At 41.4% G+C, this 18,813-nt stretch overlaps 1 protein-coding gene across 7 annotated transcripts in view; it reads left to right on the top strand.

Annotated features, from left to right (window-relative positions):
* mfsd6b (major facilitator superfamily domain containing 6b) overlaps nucleotides 1–18,813 on the top strand; it is a 63,910-nt gene that overhangs the window by 4,429 nt on the left and 40,668 nt on the right. Inside the window, exons 1-2 of one of the 7 annotated variants that reach the window (XM_069934661.1) lie at nucleotides 9,528–9,642; nucleotides 9,918–10,064. The exons of 2 other annotated variants lie outside the window; for them this stretch is intronic. In XM_069934661.1, coding sequence (XP_069790762.1) covers nucleotides 10,062–10,064 — 3 coding nt within the window. In that variant the 5' untranslated portion in view covers nucleotides 9,528–9,642; nucleotides 9,918–10,061. Of the gene's footprint in view, nucleotides 1–8,834; nucleotides 8,923–9,526; nucleotides 9,643–9,684; nucleotides 10,065–18,120; nucleotides 18,196–18,813 lie in introns of those variants that run through there. 4 more of the 7 variants (XM_069934663.1, XM_069934662.1, XM_069934660.1 and 1 more) reach the window with 4 other exon arrangements.

Here is an 18,813-nt window from a genome sequence, read left to right as displayed (position 1 = left end):
TTGCTAAAGTTGAGTGCAAGGTTGGTATCATTACACCATTCAACGAACTGATCTATCTCCCTCCTGTACACTTCCTTATTGCTATTTGTGATTCTGCCAACAACTGTGGTGTCATCAGCGAACGCAGATAGCAGTGGAATTGTGCCTGGCCTCACAGTAATGGGTGTATAATGAGTAGAGCAGCGAGCTAAGCACACATCCTTGGGTACTCCTGCTTTGATAATCAGTAAGGAGGAGATGTTGTTTCCAATTCATACTGACTCTGGTCTTCCGATGAGAAAGTCAAGGATCCAGTTGCAGGGGGTTGGTGGGGGTGGTGGGGTTGGTGGGGGTGGTGGGGTGGTGGGGTAGGTACAGAGGCCTAGACTTTGTAGCTTCTCGACCAGCACTGAGGAAATAATGGTATGAAGATTGAGCTGTGTGAATTTGAATTTTAACCTTGATTGCTGTGGGTTTGAATTTTTTTATTTTTTCTTACTTATCTCCTGTAATACTGTATGTATTACCATTTATTGGATTTAGAATTAAGTAGTATTGTTACTGTCCCATATATTATTATTTGTAAATCTGCAAAGGTTTCATTACAATTGATTGACTGCTTTTTTTTGTTTGATTTTCTGATAAAACTCAATAAAAATAATTTTAAAAGAAAGGAGGCTGAGCTATAGTCCATGAAGAGCAGCTGTATGCATGAGTTGCAGTTTTCGAGGTGACCCAGAGCTAAGTGGAGAGCCTGTAATATTGCATCAGCTCTGGAGCGATTGTTATGTTAGGCAACATTTTTGGCCATGACCTGCTTCTCAAAGCAGTTCATCGCAGTATAAGTTAGTGCTACTGGGCAGTTGTTATTGAGACAGCACACCTTTGGGTCCTGAGAGAGTTGCACAGTAATTAATATCAAGTCCATGTGTCCAGAAATGTAATAGACAAATCCAATATTGCTGAAGGAATAATTATAGGTTTGCAGTAGTTTGTAAAAAAAAAACCCAACCAAGATGTTTTTGGTTTTGCATGTTTAAAAGCTGAATTTCATTTGGACTGTGGACGGTATATTTTACCTGGTGCCATGATGACTAATGAAATCCTTGTTACTGTTTGTATCAAGGTTGTAAGTAACAATATATTTATAGGAACCAAAAAAAATCTGGTTGATAAACAGAAGTAATATCCCAGTTAGTCCTGGAATAATTTTTATATTAGTTTTAAAGTGAGGCCAGTCTAGTGCTCCCGCCAGATGAAATGGTTTAAGTTGCCACCCATTCCTCATTGAACTGAGTTCTGAACAGCGTTTACTCCACAGAATAAATAAATTTCTTTATTTTGAAGTTTGTAAGTCACACATTCATCCATATTCAAAATTCATTGTACAATATAGTCATATGAATCATAAATTTCAAATCATACTCATCTATATTCAAAATTCATTGATAAATACATTTCCTAGAAATTCATCTTTAACCCTTAATAAATTATAGTGGTGGATCAGTACTGTACACTTTTATAAATTAATTTCATTCCGTTTCTACAAAGTGATGTCTTTATTAATGAAAATTATCTGAAACAAAATACTTGAAAAAATAGGAAGAATCTCATTTTGGTTATAAATTTCACTAGTTGTATTGCAAGATTGATAAATATGACAATAGCTTTCCAGTCTTCCTTCTTTTGTATCTTTCTATATTTATTTTGAAAAAGGATGTTGTATTTTTCCATATTTAGTAGCTTAGGATATACAGTTTAAACCCTACCTTTTGAGGTGAATAGATTTAGACCTAGTACAGATTCAAAGGCAGGTGACATAAAGCACATCAGAATGCTAACCTGGACATAGATGGGAATAACAACAGACATTTTGATTTTGTAAAATGTTTTAAAAATTAAAATAAAGTTGACAAAAATATGAACTGTATCAGCATATATGGGATGGCACAGTTGGGGTAGCAATTAGGCGCAGTGCCTTTACAGTGCCAGTGATCGGGACTGGGTTCAAATCCCTCGCTGACAGTAAGGAGTTTGTACATTCTTCCCATGACTGCTTGGGTTTTCTCTGGGTTTCAAAACGTACCGGGGAAGTAGGTTAATGGGGTGTAAATTGGGTGGCACAGACTCATGGGCCGAAATGGCCTATTATCGTGCTGTATGTCTAAAAATTTTAATATTTTAGAGGCATCAATTCTTGGTTTGTTTCTTCTCCTACTTTTACTGCCAATGACTTTAAATTAAACCGGTATTAACCAGCTATTCAGGGGAAAAAATCCCCCTTTAAGTGACCATTTGTTTTAAAATATAACATTAGAATACCTGTTAAACAGTTGTAACAACAGTCAACCGTTACAGTGATTGATTGGCTTATGCTTTGTCATATGCTCAACTACTTTTGGGTAATAACCTCAACTGAAAAGCCATCAGAGGATCAGAATATGATACTGTGAAACTGTGGGGCATTTATTATGAAGAGTATCACATGAGTTAAACCATGCAAAAGTCTGTTGGACAGCTGATGAGTACAGAATGTTCCTGCTAATCTTTCCCCATCCTTCCTCAGAGAGGGTGAAGCCTCCATCTGAGTCCAAGTCTCTGAGATCAAACAATCCAGAAAGGAATTGGTATTGTAAGTCCTCCCAGAGAATTGGTAAATCAACAATGTTACCAGAAAATGGAGGCACTCAGGTCAAAGCTTCTCTGTACAAGGACGACATCGGCATCTTCCGTTCAGACTCACGATTGGTCCGCAGACTGATCAGCATCTGTGGTCGGTTTGAGTCATCATTGTGCCAGGGTAAACTAGAAGAAGTATGAGGCAATGATCTACAGAAATTGGTCTGACTGGTCTGCGATCCCCTTCACAGTCAGATCTGACTATCTGAAGGTGTTAGGGATCTGGTTTGGGGCAAAGGCATGCAAGAAGATTTGAGTGGATCACAAAGGTCCACCAGAAACATGGTCTGTGGGTGCGACACTCCCTCTCAATTTAAGGGAAGAACCTGGTCATCAGGTGAAAGGTGCTCTCGATACTGCTGTACGTAGCGCAGGTATGACCCATTCCCCTGTAGCTCCACCCTGGCAGTCACTAGAGCAGTCTGTCAGTTCATATTGGAGATCCAAGATGGAAAGGGTCTGATGGGTCACCGTGTCAAAGTCTCCAGACAATGGGGACAATGGTGTACCTGACATGGTCCTCATCCTGATGATCACCTTCGTATGTGGCTACATCATGTTGCACCATACCGCTAGGTGCTGAGGTTCTACCTGTCCTAGGTGTTGCAAAGGATGGGCCTGGCTTCATTGCCACCCAATGTCCCAGTCAGCTGGACTTTGCCAAACCACCTATCCTTTGTGGAAAAAACAAGTCCATCTGGCAGTGGTTAGCACGGAACATCCTGGAGTCACTGAAAGATGAGGACTCGATGGACATGGTGGGCTTGTTCCCTGAGTAGACTGTCCAGGCCATCTGGCAGAATACCTCATTGTCAGGCTCATAAACAAGCACCAGGACTTGGAGTTGCTGGCAGTGAGAGGAGCCCTTCCAGTTGGATCCTTTCTGTGCAACATTAATGTCACCGACCATGCATGTTGTCCCCAAGATGACTGCAGTGGAGTAGGGACAGTTGCCCACCTCTTTGCAGCTTGCAGATCTGCTAAGAGTGTGTGGAGAAAGATGCAACAGTCCTTGTCACGGTTCATCCCCAGCAGAGGCATGACGGAGGACTCTCTGATCTGCGGGATGTTCCTCGGGATGCATGCAGACAGACATTCAGAACTTGGTAAAAGACATCTTCTGGTCAGCCCGAAAATTGTTGATCTTTGGCACACCTTGGTGTCGGTGAGGGAATGCTGCTGACTGACTGGCGCATTTTATCTACAGGATTATATGCTGAGGGAAGCACAGAGGCCTGGTTCAGCCAGTGCGAGGGTGAAGTGGAGAAGGACCACAGTCCAGAGTCCTTCCGTAACAGTCATGAGGGGCTGTGATTGAACGGAAGCCCCTTGAAATTCAAAGTGGGGAGCAACTACAGGAATCACATGGCGGAAATGGTGTAATTATAGAACATGTGTAATAATGTATATTGATAGAAATTTATGGAGATAATACTGAGGATGTGAAGAAGCTTTGAATGGTTACTTTGGCCAGCATGATCTGTGAAGAATGACAATTTAGGCATGGTTGCTTAGGTTCTTTATCTTTAGGAGAAATGCTGAAACAACTAGAAGTAATCTATTTCATTTTGCCGGGTTAAAGATAACTCTTGCCGATAATGAAATTTGCCATCACGTCAACTGCTCATTCAACTGCAGGTCATTTCAAAGTTGTCATCAAAAGTTTTTTAAAAAAATGCACCCCTATAGGTTTGATGATATATTCCTTAACCACAAGTATTGTTAAAAATGCCAAGCAGCAGATACCAGGCATTACTTGGTGTTTACACTTTGCCAATGTTCTTTTCGATGTTTTTGCATCACTGAATCAAATTTTGAACTGTTTATTTTTACTATTTTAAAATTTATTAACCATCCTGTACCAGATATATTGGTTTTATTTAAGAATATCTTGCGTTACATCTTTTTCAAAAGTCCAAGTTCACCATAGCAACAGGTTTACCCTGATATTTTTCTGCTCATTATAACCACAAACATTTTTAAAAATTTGTCAAATATTATTGCACTTTCATAAATCTCAGTGACCTGTTACCACTTGTCTAATAGTATATTCTGACATTTTTCCACCAACTGATGGAGGCTACATTTACAAAGCATAACTAGTCTAGAATTCCCAGTTTTTTATATCTCTCTTAAATACTGTGGCTGAAGGGAATTAAACAAAAAGTCAACCGTTTATCCATGCTTCTACAGGTCTACATCCAGGTGAACCCTGCATTATAGCAATGTGGATAATAGAAATCGTCCTTGCAGAATTCACAAAATCACTGCACCAAAATTTGAGATATGGAATAAAATTCATTCATAAAATTTATCTTCAATTCACATTTATTGACACATATGCAGATGACGTAGTTTTGCATTACATAAAAAATTGCTGAGAATTTTCTGAGACATTTTATCCCCCCCCCCCCCCCCACCCCCACCATGCAGGGCTTGCTAGTGTGACAGAATTGCATTATTATTAATCTTTAGTTTTATATATACACCTTAGTAAAGTTAGTCTTAGGATGGACAGGGCACACTTGCAGAGACACAGTTACACTCAGAGAGAAACCATTTTGAAACTCACAAAGCAATCCCAATAAAACTAGAAGTGTTTGTTCATTGGAATATCTGGGATGATGGGGATGCTCAAGGAGGACATATAAATAAACAAAAGGCTCTTTGCTTGTTTGAAAGGCTCTATGTTGTTTGAATGGAAACTCAGATGGCAGCTGTATACAAGGAAGCCGATTTGCTGGCTGGTCAGCAGACAATTCAGAGTGATATCCAATCAAACCTTTGGAAGAGATGAAGCCATATGCTTTTAGCATATAGATGTGAAGTAACTTTGAAAGTAACTCAAAGACAGCAATGATGTCATCTCACATAATTAAAAAAAATTTGAGAGAACATATTACTGAAGACAGACATTTTGAAACCAGAAGAAGGTGCTTGACCATCTTATAAGTCACACAGGATTAAAATGCCGTAATATTCTGTGAATGACATAAACTTGACAGTGGCTCGACAGGGATGACCACTTTTCTGCTTCTCTTGGTCAACAAAGGGCAGTGCTGTGGTGACATTTTAAATAGCCACTTGTGCCTGACTGAATTCTGGGCAAAAGAAAGCAAGTTCATTCTTGCTTCTGGATCGCAACTATTGTAATGGTAACTTCATCAGACTCATGCCTGAGTTTATGAAATCATCAAGGAAGAAAACACAAGCACTGAAACCTCCAGGCAAGAGGGGGAAATAATTCGTATGAAGAAACACTTTTCTGAAAACTACAAGAAATTCATGAGTTTTGAGAAGTCTGATGCCTCACACCTACTCTATAATTGCTGTTGATCAACAATTTAAAGAACCTGAGTTTCAAAACAAAATTGAACTTTAAAATCATCTCTTCAGAATTATGCCTGACCTGTAATGGTTTTAGTTTTTCCCCCCCGAACACACACACACACACACACACACACACACACACACACACACACACACACACACACACATTTGTTCATAGTGGGTTTAAGTTAGAGTTAAATTTAGAGTGAAGTAAAAAGTGTTATGTTGTTAATAGTTATTAATAAAAATTATTGTCTTGAAGATACCATTGTCCTGTTGGTGATCTAGTATATAACTCTAGTCATTGGTCCCTTTTACACAGCCTTAAAAGGCAGGAAATAACTGCCTTTTAACCGCTTCACCTACCTGTATAAATGCAATGAAGGGATGGAGGGTAATTTTCATCTCATGTCTGATGCTACCAAGGTAGGTAGTATCAGAGCTGATGCATTTTGCAACGGCTTCAGTCTAAATGGGTTAGGGCTTGCCAGGTCCAGGACAGTTGAAGGCTGTGATGCATTGATGACATTGAATGCTCAGGGATGCTGGCTTGCAAATGTAAATGGTCGCACTGAACCACCTTTTCTTGGTTCATTGTGAATGACCCGAGCTGCCTTTAAAGACAATTGTGGGGTTTTTTTTCTGTTAAAAGGCCTAGAGAGTCATACAGCATGGAAATAGGCCCCCAAAATGCCTCACCCACACTAGTTCCACCTGCCTGAATTTTCCTCCAGTAACAATAAAAAGAATAGTGGTGAAAGATAGTGTTGTAGATTGGAAGAAGCTGCACAGTGGCATTTTTCACAGGCCTGTAGTAATACTTTAATATTAATAATTTGGACTTGAGGGCACAAGGCATTACTTCCATATTTACAGTTGACACAAAGCTAGCAGGCACAGTGAGGCAGAATGTAAACAACAAATGGTTAAAGATAGGCCAGTGGAATGAGTGGAAAGATTAATTTAATTGCTGAAAAATGCCAAGTATGAAAGTTCAGGAAGAAGAGGCAGCTTAACTTAGCTGGCACAATGTTAAATATAAACACTAAACTGTGGATGCTGTGGTGGGAATCAACAGAAAATGTAAGAAAACTCAGCAGGCCAAGCTGTATATGTGGAAAGAGAACATTAACTCAAAATTTCTTTCCATAGTTGCTGGCTAACCTGCTGAGTGTTTCCAGCATTTTGTTGTTTTGGGGGCATAATTCTAAATTGGGATATGTGAGCATAGTTTGCAGCAGGATTTAGTTGAGAAAGCAGTTTAAAAAAAAAAAAAAACAGAATCCTGGACTTAATAAATAGGGACAGGCAATGAAGTCATGATAAACCTTTATAAAACATTGGTTCACCCACAACTGGAGAATTGTGGGCTTACTTTAGTAAAGATGCAAAGACCTCGGAGAGAATGCTGAGGAGATGTACCAACCTACATGATTTCAGCAACAAGGTCATTTAAATATGTTTTAAGAAAGGAGAAGCTAAGGTTGTTATCATTTGAACAGAGGTGGTTGTGAAAAGATCTTGTGGACGTATTGAAAATCAAGAAGGGTACAGGTAAAATAGATGGGAAGAAATGGTACTTATTGGCAGTGGTGTTAAGTCCTAGGAAACAACAAAAGAACAAAGAATGACATCAGGAAACTGTTTTATTTTGAGTGGTTAGGGTCTGGAATGTAATAACCAGGAGTAGGAATAGACCCTATACCAATCATAGTGTTCAAAAGGGAGCTGGACGAGCATCTGAAAGAAAACAATTTTCAGGGCAATGGTGAGAGGGCAAGCAAGTGGGGCCAGCGAGTCAAGATGAGGGTCAATGATATGTTCAATAGTTTCCATCCCACATTACTTGAGAACATAATCATGTTATTTGCATTGATTCAAATAAAAATTTTGTGATTATCGAGCATGGAGAGATAGGTATAGCATGGAAAAGGGCCTTTGCCCCATCAAGTCCACGCTGATCATCAGTCACCAACTTGTACTAATCCTACATTTATCCCAGTTTTAAAAATTTTTTCTCGCATTCTCATCCGTTTCCCCAACTCACCAAATTCTACAGTAGCTAATTAATCCATCAGTTCACAACATCTTTGGGATGTGGGAGAAACTTGGAGCACTCAGAAGAACATTACAAATTTCACACAAGGTCAGGATTGAATGTGAATCTCTGGCACTGGGAGCTATTGGCTCGAGTAGCTGCGCCACAGTTGCTGCCCTGCACTTTGAACTTGACACATGTCTCTTCATTCATGGCTGTTGGAAGTGGAGTTCCATGGCCTTAAAACACAAGCAGGTGTCTTGTTCAAACACGTTTTGTTTGTCTAACAGTCTGCATATTGATGGTTAATGGTTCTTTACGCTCTACATTCCACTGGAGTGATGAACTTGTGGTTTTAATTTTTATATAAAATGCAGTTTTGCATTTTGAAATGACAAAAGGGAAATTGTCAAATGCAAGGTCCCAATCCCTATGGTCCGAAGTGTTCTGAAGCTCTACTGCGATACCACCATCGTTTATTGACAAGACTCATGTGCCTCTCCAGATGACCACAATTGAAGCTGACTTCATTGTACATAGTGTCTGGACAGCTCTATGATGGTCACAATACTATAATGTATTCTTTAATCTGAGCAAAAAGTAGCATATTTAGGGCTGTATAAATTTAATTCCAAGTAATTTAGGTGCTTGCTTTATAATGTTAGTTTGATAGGAAATTATATTCCCATTTTCTTTTACAACTCTTATTGTTGCAACTGCCACACAAGAGACAAAACTGTGGGCTGGGCTCTCTATTCATGATGTCACTAGAATAGAACTTTGTGATATCATTTAAGGGTGTGGTACATTCCACATCAAATGAACTCCTCTTTAGACTAATTCCGTGGATCAGACTCTCAAGCTTTAAAGCAAAGGTTTCTTATGCAGAAATATCAGTAGGCATCTGTGTTTTTATTAGTTTAAATTGGATTTTGTGGGAGTAAAAGAGAAGGTTGGATATGTACATGGAGGTGAGGGGGTTGGAGGGTTATTGGCGATGAGCGGGAGGTTTGAGCTAGTGGAGTTGTTTTAGTGAACCGGTGTGGACTCAAGGCCAATATGGCCTGTTTCCGCTCCGTAAATGGTTATATGGTTAAGAGAGCAATACTGCTGTTTTTAAATTGATCAAATGTATTTTAAACTCAAATCTTATGACATTTACTTGAATAAATTCAATGTTCTTGAAAGAGTCATCTCAGATTCTTTTTAATTCATTGCACATCTATGGTCGTGATAATGGCTTTATTTTAAAACAAAGTTTTTCTTTCTGTGAGGGCTATTGATCTTAGTTGCTAATATCAGAAAGACATCTTCTCTGTGATTTGAATCAACTTTGATATTTAACCAATGTTTGGTCACAGCACTCATCCAACGGATCACTTTCTTGTTTTGCTTATGAAGAGCGAACTGAGAGCAGCTGGTATCAGTTGTCATGGCTGGTAATGCAGGAAATGATAATGAACAAACAACTTTGATATGAACTGACAGTGACAGCCACAGTGAGGTCATGATTTATGTAAATATATGTACTCCTGTTTCTTGGCCTACCAAAACACTTTAAATTCAATGATCACTGAACATCACAGCCATCAATTTAGAAGATAAGTGCTTATTTGGTAGCGAACCTTTATTTCAGTTCTACTTAATTTGCAATAGCATTGTTTAATTCACTTAAGGTTTGACTGTTCGCTTGTTCTCCAAGGTATAATGAAATTTCAAACCTGATAATATGGTAAAGGCCTACTCATTATGAGATGTGGCAATTATTCGAAATAAGTCAACAAATGTTACTATTATTAGTTGATGAGGTCAGATGATTTGGCTTTTTAAAAAGGCATATTCAGCTGTCTGAGTCCCCAGCAATTAGCAGTCAATCTATTGTTGGATGCAGGATGTGAGGAGCAGAGGAGAATATCAAGCAGCACTGTCCAATTGTATTTCAGAAATTTACCAGATGCATCACATGGAGTACGAGATGAGGTGGAACTTCTAAAACATTCTCCATTTGTATGTACTTAGTGGCCTCATTTTTTTTATGGTAAGCCAATAGACCAAGGATGCCCAGAGACAGTAGAAATATTAAAATTACTGATAGTCATTTTAAAATGTTTTAATGAATTATAGACATGTTTATATTTATATATTTTTTAAAGTGATCATTTTCCTTGCCACAAAATATTTGATCTCCAGGCAAAAGGCCTGGGCTTTTACCCTGTGCTGGGTATAACTGACACAAGATTGGAGACATGGATTTCCTATTGTAATGGTGACAACATGCAGGAAGTTGACTTCTACTGCTGAATTCCATGTGAAATCCAGCAATGGAGTGGTATGTCCCACATCAACATGTTCCAGAAGGTTACCATGGATCGCTTGTTGGGGAATTCATCTTGGGTCCCTTCAGAATTACCAGTCAAAGTGTGCACGTGAATCCTGATGAATGTTGTTACTGGGGGAGGGATAATTGATGGATTACTACGTTTGGAAGTTGCACTCGCAGCTCTCAACCACAAGTATGACATTTAATGTTTGATGGCATAAAATCCAGATCCAGCTCGATTGACTCTGCTATTGACTCTCTGATCAATCTGTTTGTAGTGGTCCCCTCACGAGGATCACATTTTCTTTCCACCCCCCTGCACCTGGGCCTTGTTACACAACTGTGAGTCTGTTGTCTCCCTTGCACTGTCATTCTTCCAAGTTTTCTCAGTCATCTGTCGATGTGGAATTCCTGTCAACACTTATCAGTATCAAACACCTTTAATCAGGGCATTCTAGCATTATGTGGTGCCAGCCTCATCTGCATGAATTTCAGAAGTAAATATTGTGAGATTTAAAAGTTTATTATGATCCTATATCCTAGTGTGATGGCTATTGAATTGAACTCCAATGGAATGTATTATTCATTCATCAAATATCTTTAATGGTTGGGGAATAATTGCCTCCCTATGATTTTAATTGATGTGTCCAAAGATGAAACTGCAAGTTGGACATCAATTTCCCAGTGAGACGTCTGGACCTGGATTTTTGCTCTGGCCAACAATATATTGGAACTGGTGATCCCACTTCTCTGTTTCCTGTTCCTGTTGTATGGTTTCAAAATTCTTTGATCAGTCTCTCCAGGGAAGGCCAGAGCAAACACCCACCCAAAAGTTCATGTTGATTTTTGCACTATTTTACCTTTTCCCTCACCGGTTTTTGAGTGCGTTATGACTGAGCTAGGAGCAAAAAGGCTTGTATCAGGAACTTGGATACAAAGATAACCTTGTTTAATGTCAAATACTCCACATGTTATTAGGTCTGTCGAGCTTGATTACCAGTTCAGTGCTCAAAGGAAATTACTTGAAACATAATGGAAATGTCGTGGCAAGATAGTGTTGTCTGTCCCTTTGCTGTATATTCTTTTGTCGAAATGGGGTTAGACTGCTGAGGAAATAGAGCTGCAAATAGATTAGCCCTACTAATAAAACAAAACACTGGCCACATCATGGCAAGACTGGAGCTATTTAACACATTATTTTGGGGTATGTTAATATTTGTTAGTTGTTAGCTCTTTGCTGCTTTGTTAAAAGGAAGTTTGTGCTGGGAATGAAACATTCCTGCACATTGGAATTATGGAATAATTATAGCAGAGAAAATTGGCTCCTTGTAAAAGTAATCTATCTTATCTCAATCATCCAGTCTCTGCCAATATTCTTGCTTTTTGTTTCATTTCAGATATAAAATCTCTTTTGGGATGGTATAATTGAATCTGCCTCCACATGTCAGATTTTCGGCATTGACTGTGGTTTTTTTAAAAATATATTCCTCATGCCATTTATGTTTTTTTTTTACAAATCATCTGCCTTTTATCCTTCTGCCGATGAAAAGTTTTTCCAATATCTACCCTGTCTCGCCCTTCCAATCACACACGATCTTAAATATCTCCTACGTCCCCAGCATCGGCAGATTTTCCTGTTTAAGTCCACCTTAAATTCTTCTATCAGATCTTCTCACAGGCTTTTCTTTTAGAATAAACAGAGCTTCTCAACTCCATCTACAGGAATAAAGTTGTTCATCTGTTGAATCACTTTGGTAAATGTCGGGTACACCTCTCCAGAGCTATTACACATTTTGTTAAAATAGTTAGTGGTTTTGGCTTTGTGTCCGTGAAAGGTAGCTATGTCACGACACAGAAGTGAAATGATCTCTCTAGTCTTACCCTTCTATATATTAACTTCAACTTCACAAACAAACTCCAGCATGCATATGGGTCAGGATAAGACTCCCAATTTTTGTCACCCTTCCAGTTCTGCAAAAGGGACTTTGACCTGAAATGATAACTCAGTTTCTCTTCCCACAGATGAATTTTTATCTGTGTAGTGTGAATAAAGGCTCTCACAACTGGAGGGAGTACAAATGCTTTTATTAGCTTATAACTATGGGTAGGGTATCACAGTAGTCTTCAGAAGACTTCTGGGTTTAGGTGGGAAACCAGGGTTTTATGTGAGCAGTTGGGGGCGGAGCTGGGAGGCGGGCCAGCCATCAGCACAACACACTACCAGTGAATCCCGGTACACTGCATCTGCAGTTTTTAATTTTCATTCTCAATTCAACTTCTGCCAAAAGATCAGCATGAAATTATGGAAAATTTACCTTAGTCATAATGCCCTTTTAACCATCTGGCTGCTGAGGGAGGTGCTGTGAGACATCAGGATCAACTGTGGATGGCCTATTGAGTAGGTTGGAAAAGTGTTCAGCCCAGCTGTTTTTCATTCCTTCCTGGTCTTGGATTGGGCTCAACTTGTCCGATGAAGCAAGGTGGAGCATCCTGATTTAGAAGGACCATAAACTTACTTAATGGTGCTGAAAATCTCATTGACTCGCCGTCCCTCATTGACTCGCCGTCCCTCATTGACTCGCCGTCCCTCATTGACTCGCCGTCCCTCATTGACTCGCCGTCCCTCATTGACTCGCCGTCCCTCATTGACTCGCCGTCCCTCATTGACTCGCCGTCCCTCATTGACTCGCCGTCCCTCATTGACTCGCCGTCCCTCATTGACTCGCCGTCCCTCATTGACTCGCCGTCCCTCATTGACTCGCCGTCCCTCATTGACTCGCCGTCCCTCATTGACTCGCCGTCCCTCATTGACTCGCCGTCCCTCATTGACTCGCCGTCCCTCATTGACTCGCCGTCCCTCATTGACTCGCCGTCCCTCATTGACTCGCCGTCCCTCATTGACTCGCCGTCCCTCATTGACTCGCCGTCCCTCATTGACTCGCCGTCCCTCATTGACTCGCCGTCCCTCATTGACTCGCCGTCCCTCATTGACTCGCCGTCCCTCATTGACTCGCCGTCCCTCATTGACTCGCCGTCCCTCATTGACTCGCCGTCCCTCATTGACTCGCCGTCCCTCATTGACTCGCCGTCCCTCATTGACTCGCCGTCCCTCATTGACTCGCCGTCCCTCATTGACTCGCCGTCCCTCATTGACTCGCCGTCCCTCATTGACTCGCCGTCCCTCATTGACTCGCCGTCCCTCATTGACTCGCCGTCCCTCATTGACTCGCCGTCCCTCATTGACTCGCCGTCCCTCATTGACTCGCCGTCCCTCATTGACTCGCCGTCCCTCATTGACTCGCCGTCCCTCATTGACTCGCCGTCCCTCATTGACTCGCCGTCCCTCATTGACTCGCCGTCCCTCATTGACTCGCCGTCCCTCATTGACTCGCCGTCCCTCATTGACTCGCCGTCCCTCATTGACTCGCCGTCCCTCATTGACTCGCCGTCCCTCATTGACTCGCCGTCCCTCATTGACTCGCCGTCCCTCATTGACTCGCCGTCCCTCATTGACTCGCCGTCCCTCATTGACTCGCCGTCCCTCATTGACTCGCCGTCCCTCATTGACTCGCCGTCCCTCATTGACTCGCCGTCCCTCATTGACTCGCCGTCCCTCATTGACTCGCCGTCCCTCATTGACTCGCCGTCCCTCATTGACTCGCCGTCCCTCATTGACTCGCCGTCCCTCATTGACTCGCCGTCCCTCATTGACTCGCCGTCCCTCATTGACTCGCCGTCCCTCATTGACTCGCCGTCCCTCATTGACTCGCCGTTCTGTGTGTACTTTGGACTGCAGATGTTTAAGCTTGTCTTTCTTTTAGAAAGATGATGGGTCATTTTGCCAGGCCTTGCTTAGGCCTTGTTCTTGGCTGCTGAAATGGTCTCGTGGTTGTCACCAAACTAATTTTGAAGCCCTCGTGTTTTCATTCTGGTTGCCGTCTGTGTGATGGCATCTTTGAACTGCTTTCACTTTTCAGTACAGGTTACCACAAGTGATGAATGGCTGGAGAGTTTTTCATTAAATATAATCTTGAAAACATTGGGCTTGATCTGAATCTTGCTGTCTGCCGATGTTGAATGACACTCTGACAGCCTTTGATCCTTTATGATGCAAAGGTGCTACGTGTGGGTTGAGATCCGACCAAACCAGCCTGTTAACTGTCCAAAACTCAGCACCTTGCATGGCTTTGTGATGGTGATGGCTTGAAAGTCACGCTTGTGTACTATAATATAGTCAAGTAGGTGCTAGTGTTTGGACTGAGGATGCATCCAAGTTGTACTTGTTTGCAAGTCTGAATGTCGTGTTAGCAGGTTGTGCTTGGCCACACTTACCCAGAAACAGCAGCCCATTACTGTCTCGTCCCAGTTGTCGCTATCTATCCCCATCGTAGCGCTGAAGTTGCCCAGGATGATGAGTTTGTCGCTGGCAGGGGTTGTTTGAATAGTCTGGTCCAGGTCCTCATAGAAACTTTCCTTGTCTTCATCTGAACTCATGAGAGTTGGTTATAGACACTGACAATGGTCATGTGCCGGGACTTAATGAGAGGAAAGCGGATCTTAATGATACGTGGGTAGGAATGTTCTTTAGCAGAGCAGTTTTGTTTGCAAAACCTACTCCATGTTATCAGTCTGTGGTTTTCCTTTCCAAAAAAATGTATATTAATTCTCTGCTTCCTGTAATGAACCCTTGTCTGCAAGCCTGGTCTCACTGAGTCCAGCAACGTCAATGGGACAACGGCAAAGTTCAGCTGCTATGAGTGCTGTTCGTCTCTCAGGCCTTGCCACTTTGTCTCTATCCAGCGAGGTGCAGACATTTCAGGCTCCAAAAATGAGTTTTCTTTGATTTATTTTTCTTGTATGTCGACTGCAAAAGAGATGATCTGCCAGCTGTGGTTAGCTAGCCAGATGCTGTTGTGGAGCAACTAGTCTTGGATGACCTAGACCTGTCATTCTCTACCAATGAGATCAATAAAGTGATCTCCTAGATGAATTCAAATAAAACCATAGGGCAGGATGGTATTCCTGCTGAGATCTACAAATCTCTAAGCCCAAACGCATTACAGGTGTTCAAAGACATCCTGGAGGATCTCTGGATCACAGAGGAGATGCCTGATGACTTCCGCAATGCCCTCATCATGGCTCCCTACAAAAATAAGGGAAGCAAATCAAACTGTGGAAACTACAGGGTGTCTCATTTGCTGTCCATCACAGGCAAGATTTTTGCTCGCATCCTCCTGAACTGACTTTCCACTGTCTCAGAAAGGAATCTCCTGGAGGTGCAGTCTGGCTTTCGACCAGAATGGAGTACAGTGGACATGATATTTGCTGTGAGACTAGTTCAGGTGAAGTACATTGAGCAGAATAAGCCTCTTTATTCTGTCTTCAATGACATGACAAAGGCATTTGACACTCTAAACAGGGAAGCTCTCTGGATCAACCTGAGTCGTTACGGATGCCCAAGGAAATTCATAAAAAATGATTCAGGTGTTCCAAGACAGAATGAAAGGACAGGCCCTTTACAGTGGTGACACATCAGCTGCATTTGCCATTTCTAATGGGGTGAAGCAGGGCTGTGTACTAGCCCCAGTCTTGCTCTGGAGGAAGGAGTGTACATCTCTCTCTTTGACTTTCACCGCTTGAACACACGGATGAAGTGCCTTTACAGTCATTGAAGAAATCATTTTTGCTGATGACTGCTCACTCTTGGTACACAAAGATAGTGGCCTATAGTTAATGCTGAACAAATTCTCAGATGCTGCTATGCTCTTTGGCCTGACCATCAATCTGAACAATACTGAAGTACTACATCAGTCAATGCCAAATACCATAGAACCAAAAATCACTGTTGATGACACCCAGCTGACAAATGTAAGCAATGTAATACTTGGGAAGCATCATCTCGAGTAATGGGTCTTTGGACAAGGAAATTGACTCCAGGATCAGCAAGGCCAGCCAGGCTCTGGGGAGACTACGTACCAGAGAGCTCAATCAACACAATGACCGCATCTCCACAAAGTTGAAAGTCTACAGAGCTGTGGTCATCCCTCCTCTCCTTTATGGATGTGAGACCTGGACTCTGAACTGATATCACATCAAACAACTGGAAAAATTCCACATGCATGCCATCCATTTTATCCTTGGCATCCATTGACAAGACCATGTCTCCAACCTGGAGGTCTTGGGTCACGTGAAGTCCACCAGCATTGAGTCCCCGATCATCCGAGCCCAGATGCGGTGGGTGGGACACATAATCAGAATGGACGTCCACTGTATACTTCGCCAGGTGCTCTATAGTGAACTGAAAACCTGAAGGAGACCTCAAGGTCATCCTTGCAAGCGCAGTGAAGGAAACCCTATGCTACTGTGGCATCCCACCAAGAGAAGTAGAAGCTGCGGCTGCTGAGAGGTTCTGTTGGTGAGCCCTGTGTGATGAAGCCTGCACCTGTTTCGAAGATGGGCACTGCCAAAAACTGGAAGGCTGTGAATGGCATTGCAGAGCAGCAGCCATATTTATTACAATGACAGTCTTCCTGTGCCCCCACTGTGCTAGGCTTTGCGCATCCAGACTAGGACTGCAAAGTCACCTTTGGGTCCACAGATGAACTGCACAACAACATGCCTTCTTTGAACCAAAGGACAACCAATACCTGAAGTATTAATCCTTTCTGACACTAACAATTACCAATTGGAATTGTTGCATTTCACTCCTTTAGATTTGAATGGAAATATAAAAAGTTTTTTGTTTTACATTTTTTACTCTTCCTCTCCATTTCTTCATGTACCTGACTTCAGATATAATTCATTTTTACCATGTCTTCTCAGTGTTTGCAGTATAACAGCTCTTTGTTTAAGGAGACAGTCAATTGCCTAGCAGATTTCTGCAAGTTCTTAATGCTTTGTTTCCCTTCTGAAACTTACTGAAAAATATCATATAGCCATTTTCACACTGACTAACCTGTAAATTGGCCATTCAATGAACTGGTTAAAGAAGACGTTTTTGACGTTCACACTGGACCACTGTTAATTGATTCTCTGCGTCCTTTCACACTCATCTCTAGGCATCCCCAGGGAGAGGAGCACCTATCCTCCACCAGTGATGTCTGAGTGATGCATCTGCTAATTATAACATAATTAAGCATTATGTACAGCACAGTGTGAGCCCTTCAGCCCCTGTTGCGCTGACCTTTTATAAATTTAAAAAAGACTGTAGGGAAAATGGTATAAAACACATAGCCGCACAATTTATAAAGATCATGGAAAAGTCGGGGATGAAATACATGCATCGAATGACGGCAGACTTGCCCTCCCAGAATTCTGTGTGGCAGAGAAACCCCCTCCATGAGTGGTCCATGCATACAGCCCTTTCTCTGCTGTGTGGAATTCTGGGAGGGCAGGTCCGTCATTGCTCGATGCATGTATTTCATCCCCAACTTTCCCATGGCCTTAAATTGTGCGGCTATGCGTTTTATTGCCGCTACCACGGTCCTTTGTAAGTTGTTTTGTACTGTGGTTTGCTGTGCATAATGATTAATTATGTTACTATGATTAGGCATGATTAATTTTGTTTAAATACAAAATGATAATACATTGATCAGGATTTAGTAAATTTAATAGAGTTTATACTTTAAAAAAATCTTTGTTTCCTTCACGTTTCTACACTCACATATAAATGTCGTCAACACATCACTATTTTGTCCTTGGATAGTCTATGTCCCTTTCTCACTGGGCTAATCGGCATGCAGGCATCTGAAGACCTCGGGGATGATGCTATCTACCTAAGCAGTCCATCTCCAGCATAATTTGACTCCTGCGCGGCAATTAAAGAGCATTCACACTGGACCCTGAACAGGTATATTGGTTGTTAATTATTAGGACAAGGTGCCAATGTGAAAGGGGATACTGATATTAAACAGGTAGGGTTCAATACCGGAATAGGCTGTGATGCAGCAGACAACATCTGTTCAATTGAGAATGTTTATCTCTTTTTAAAAAAAAACCTGTAATTTTCCTCCTTTTTGTTCTTTATTGCTTACTAAACTAAAACTTTCCTTGTGTGTATATTCAGCAGAGAATATAATTTTTGCAATTACTGGTCTGAAAACAAAATTCTTTTCAAACAAAAGATGCTGTGCAATTCTGTCATTTCATAAGTAGACTATTAATAACTATGAAGTCAGATGATCTCCAATGCAAGAAAGATGAAGGTCCCCCACCACTCCAATTCAGATGAATAATTTGATTTCCTGTATCCTAATAAATACCATTCTTGCCATCGTTGTCCTTGAATTCTAAAATGAAAAGAAAAAGTTATCTGACTGCATTTGAATTCAATAACATTAAATGAAGAACTTGAACAATAATTGGTGAACTTGAAATGCTAATTATCTCTGCTTTTGACAACAGACAAGGATGATGAATAGGAAAGTGATTGATGCCAAGCTGGCTCTATCTAAAGAAAAGCACAATC

The sequence above is a fragment of the Narcine bancroftii genome, chromosome 4 (assembly GCF_036971445.1).
Source record: "Narcine bancroftii isolate sNarBan1 chromosome 4, sNarBan1.hap1, whole genome shotgun sequence".
Classification (NCBI taxonomy): domain Eukaryota; kingdom Metazoa; phylum Chordata; class Chondrichthyes; order Torpediniformes; family Narcinidae; genus Narcine; species Narcine bancroftii.
Note: the sequence above shows the minus strand (reverse complement) of the source record. Positions and strands in the feature narration are given on the sequence as shown.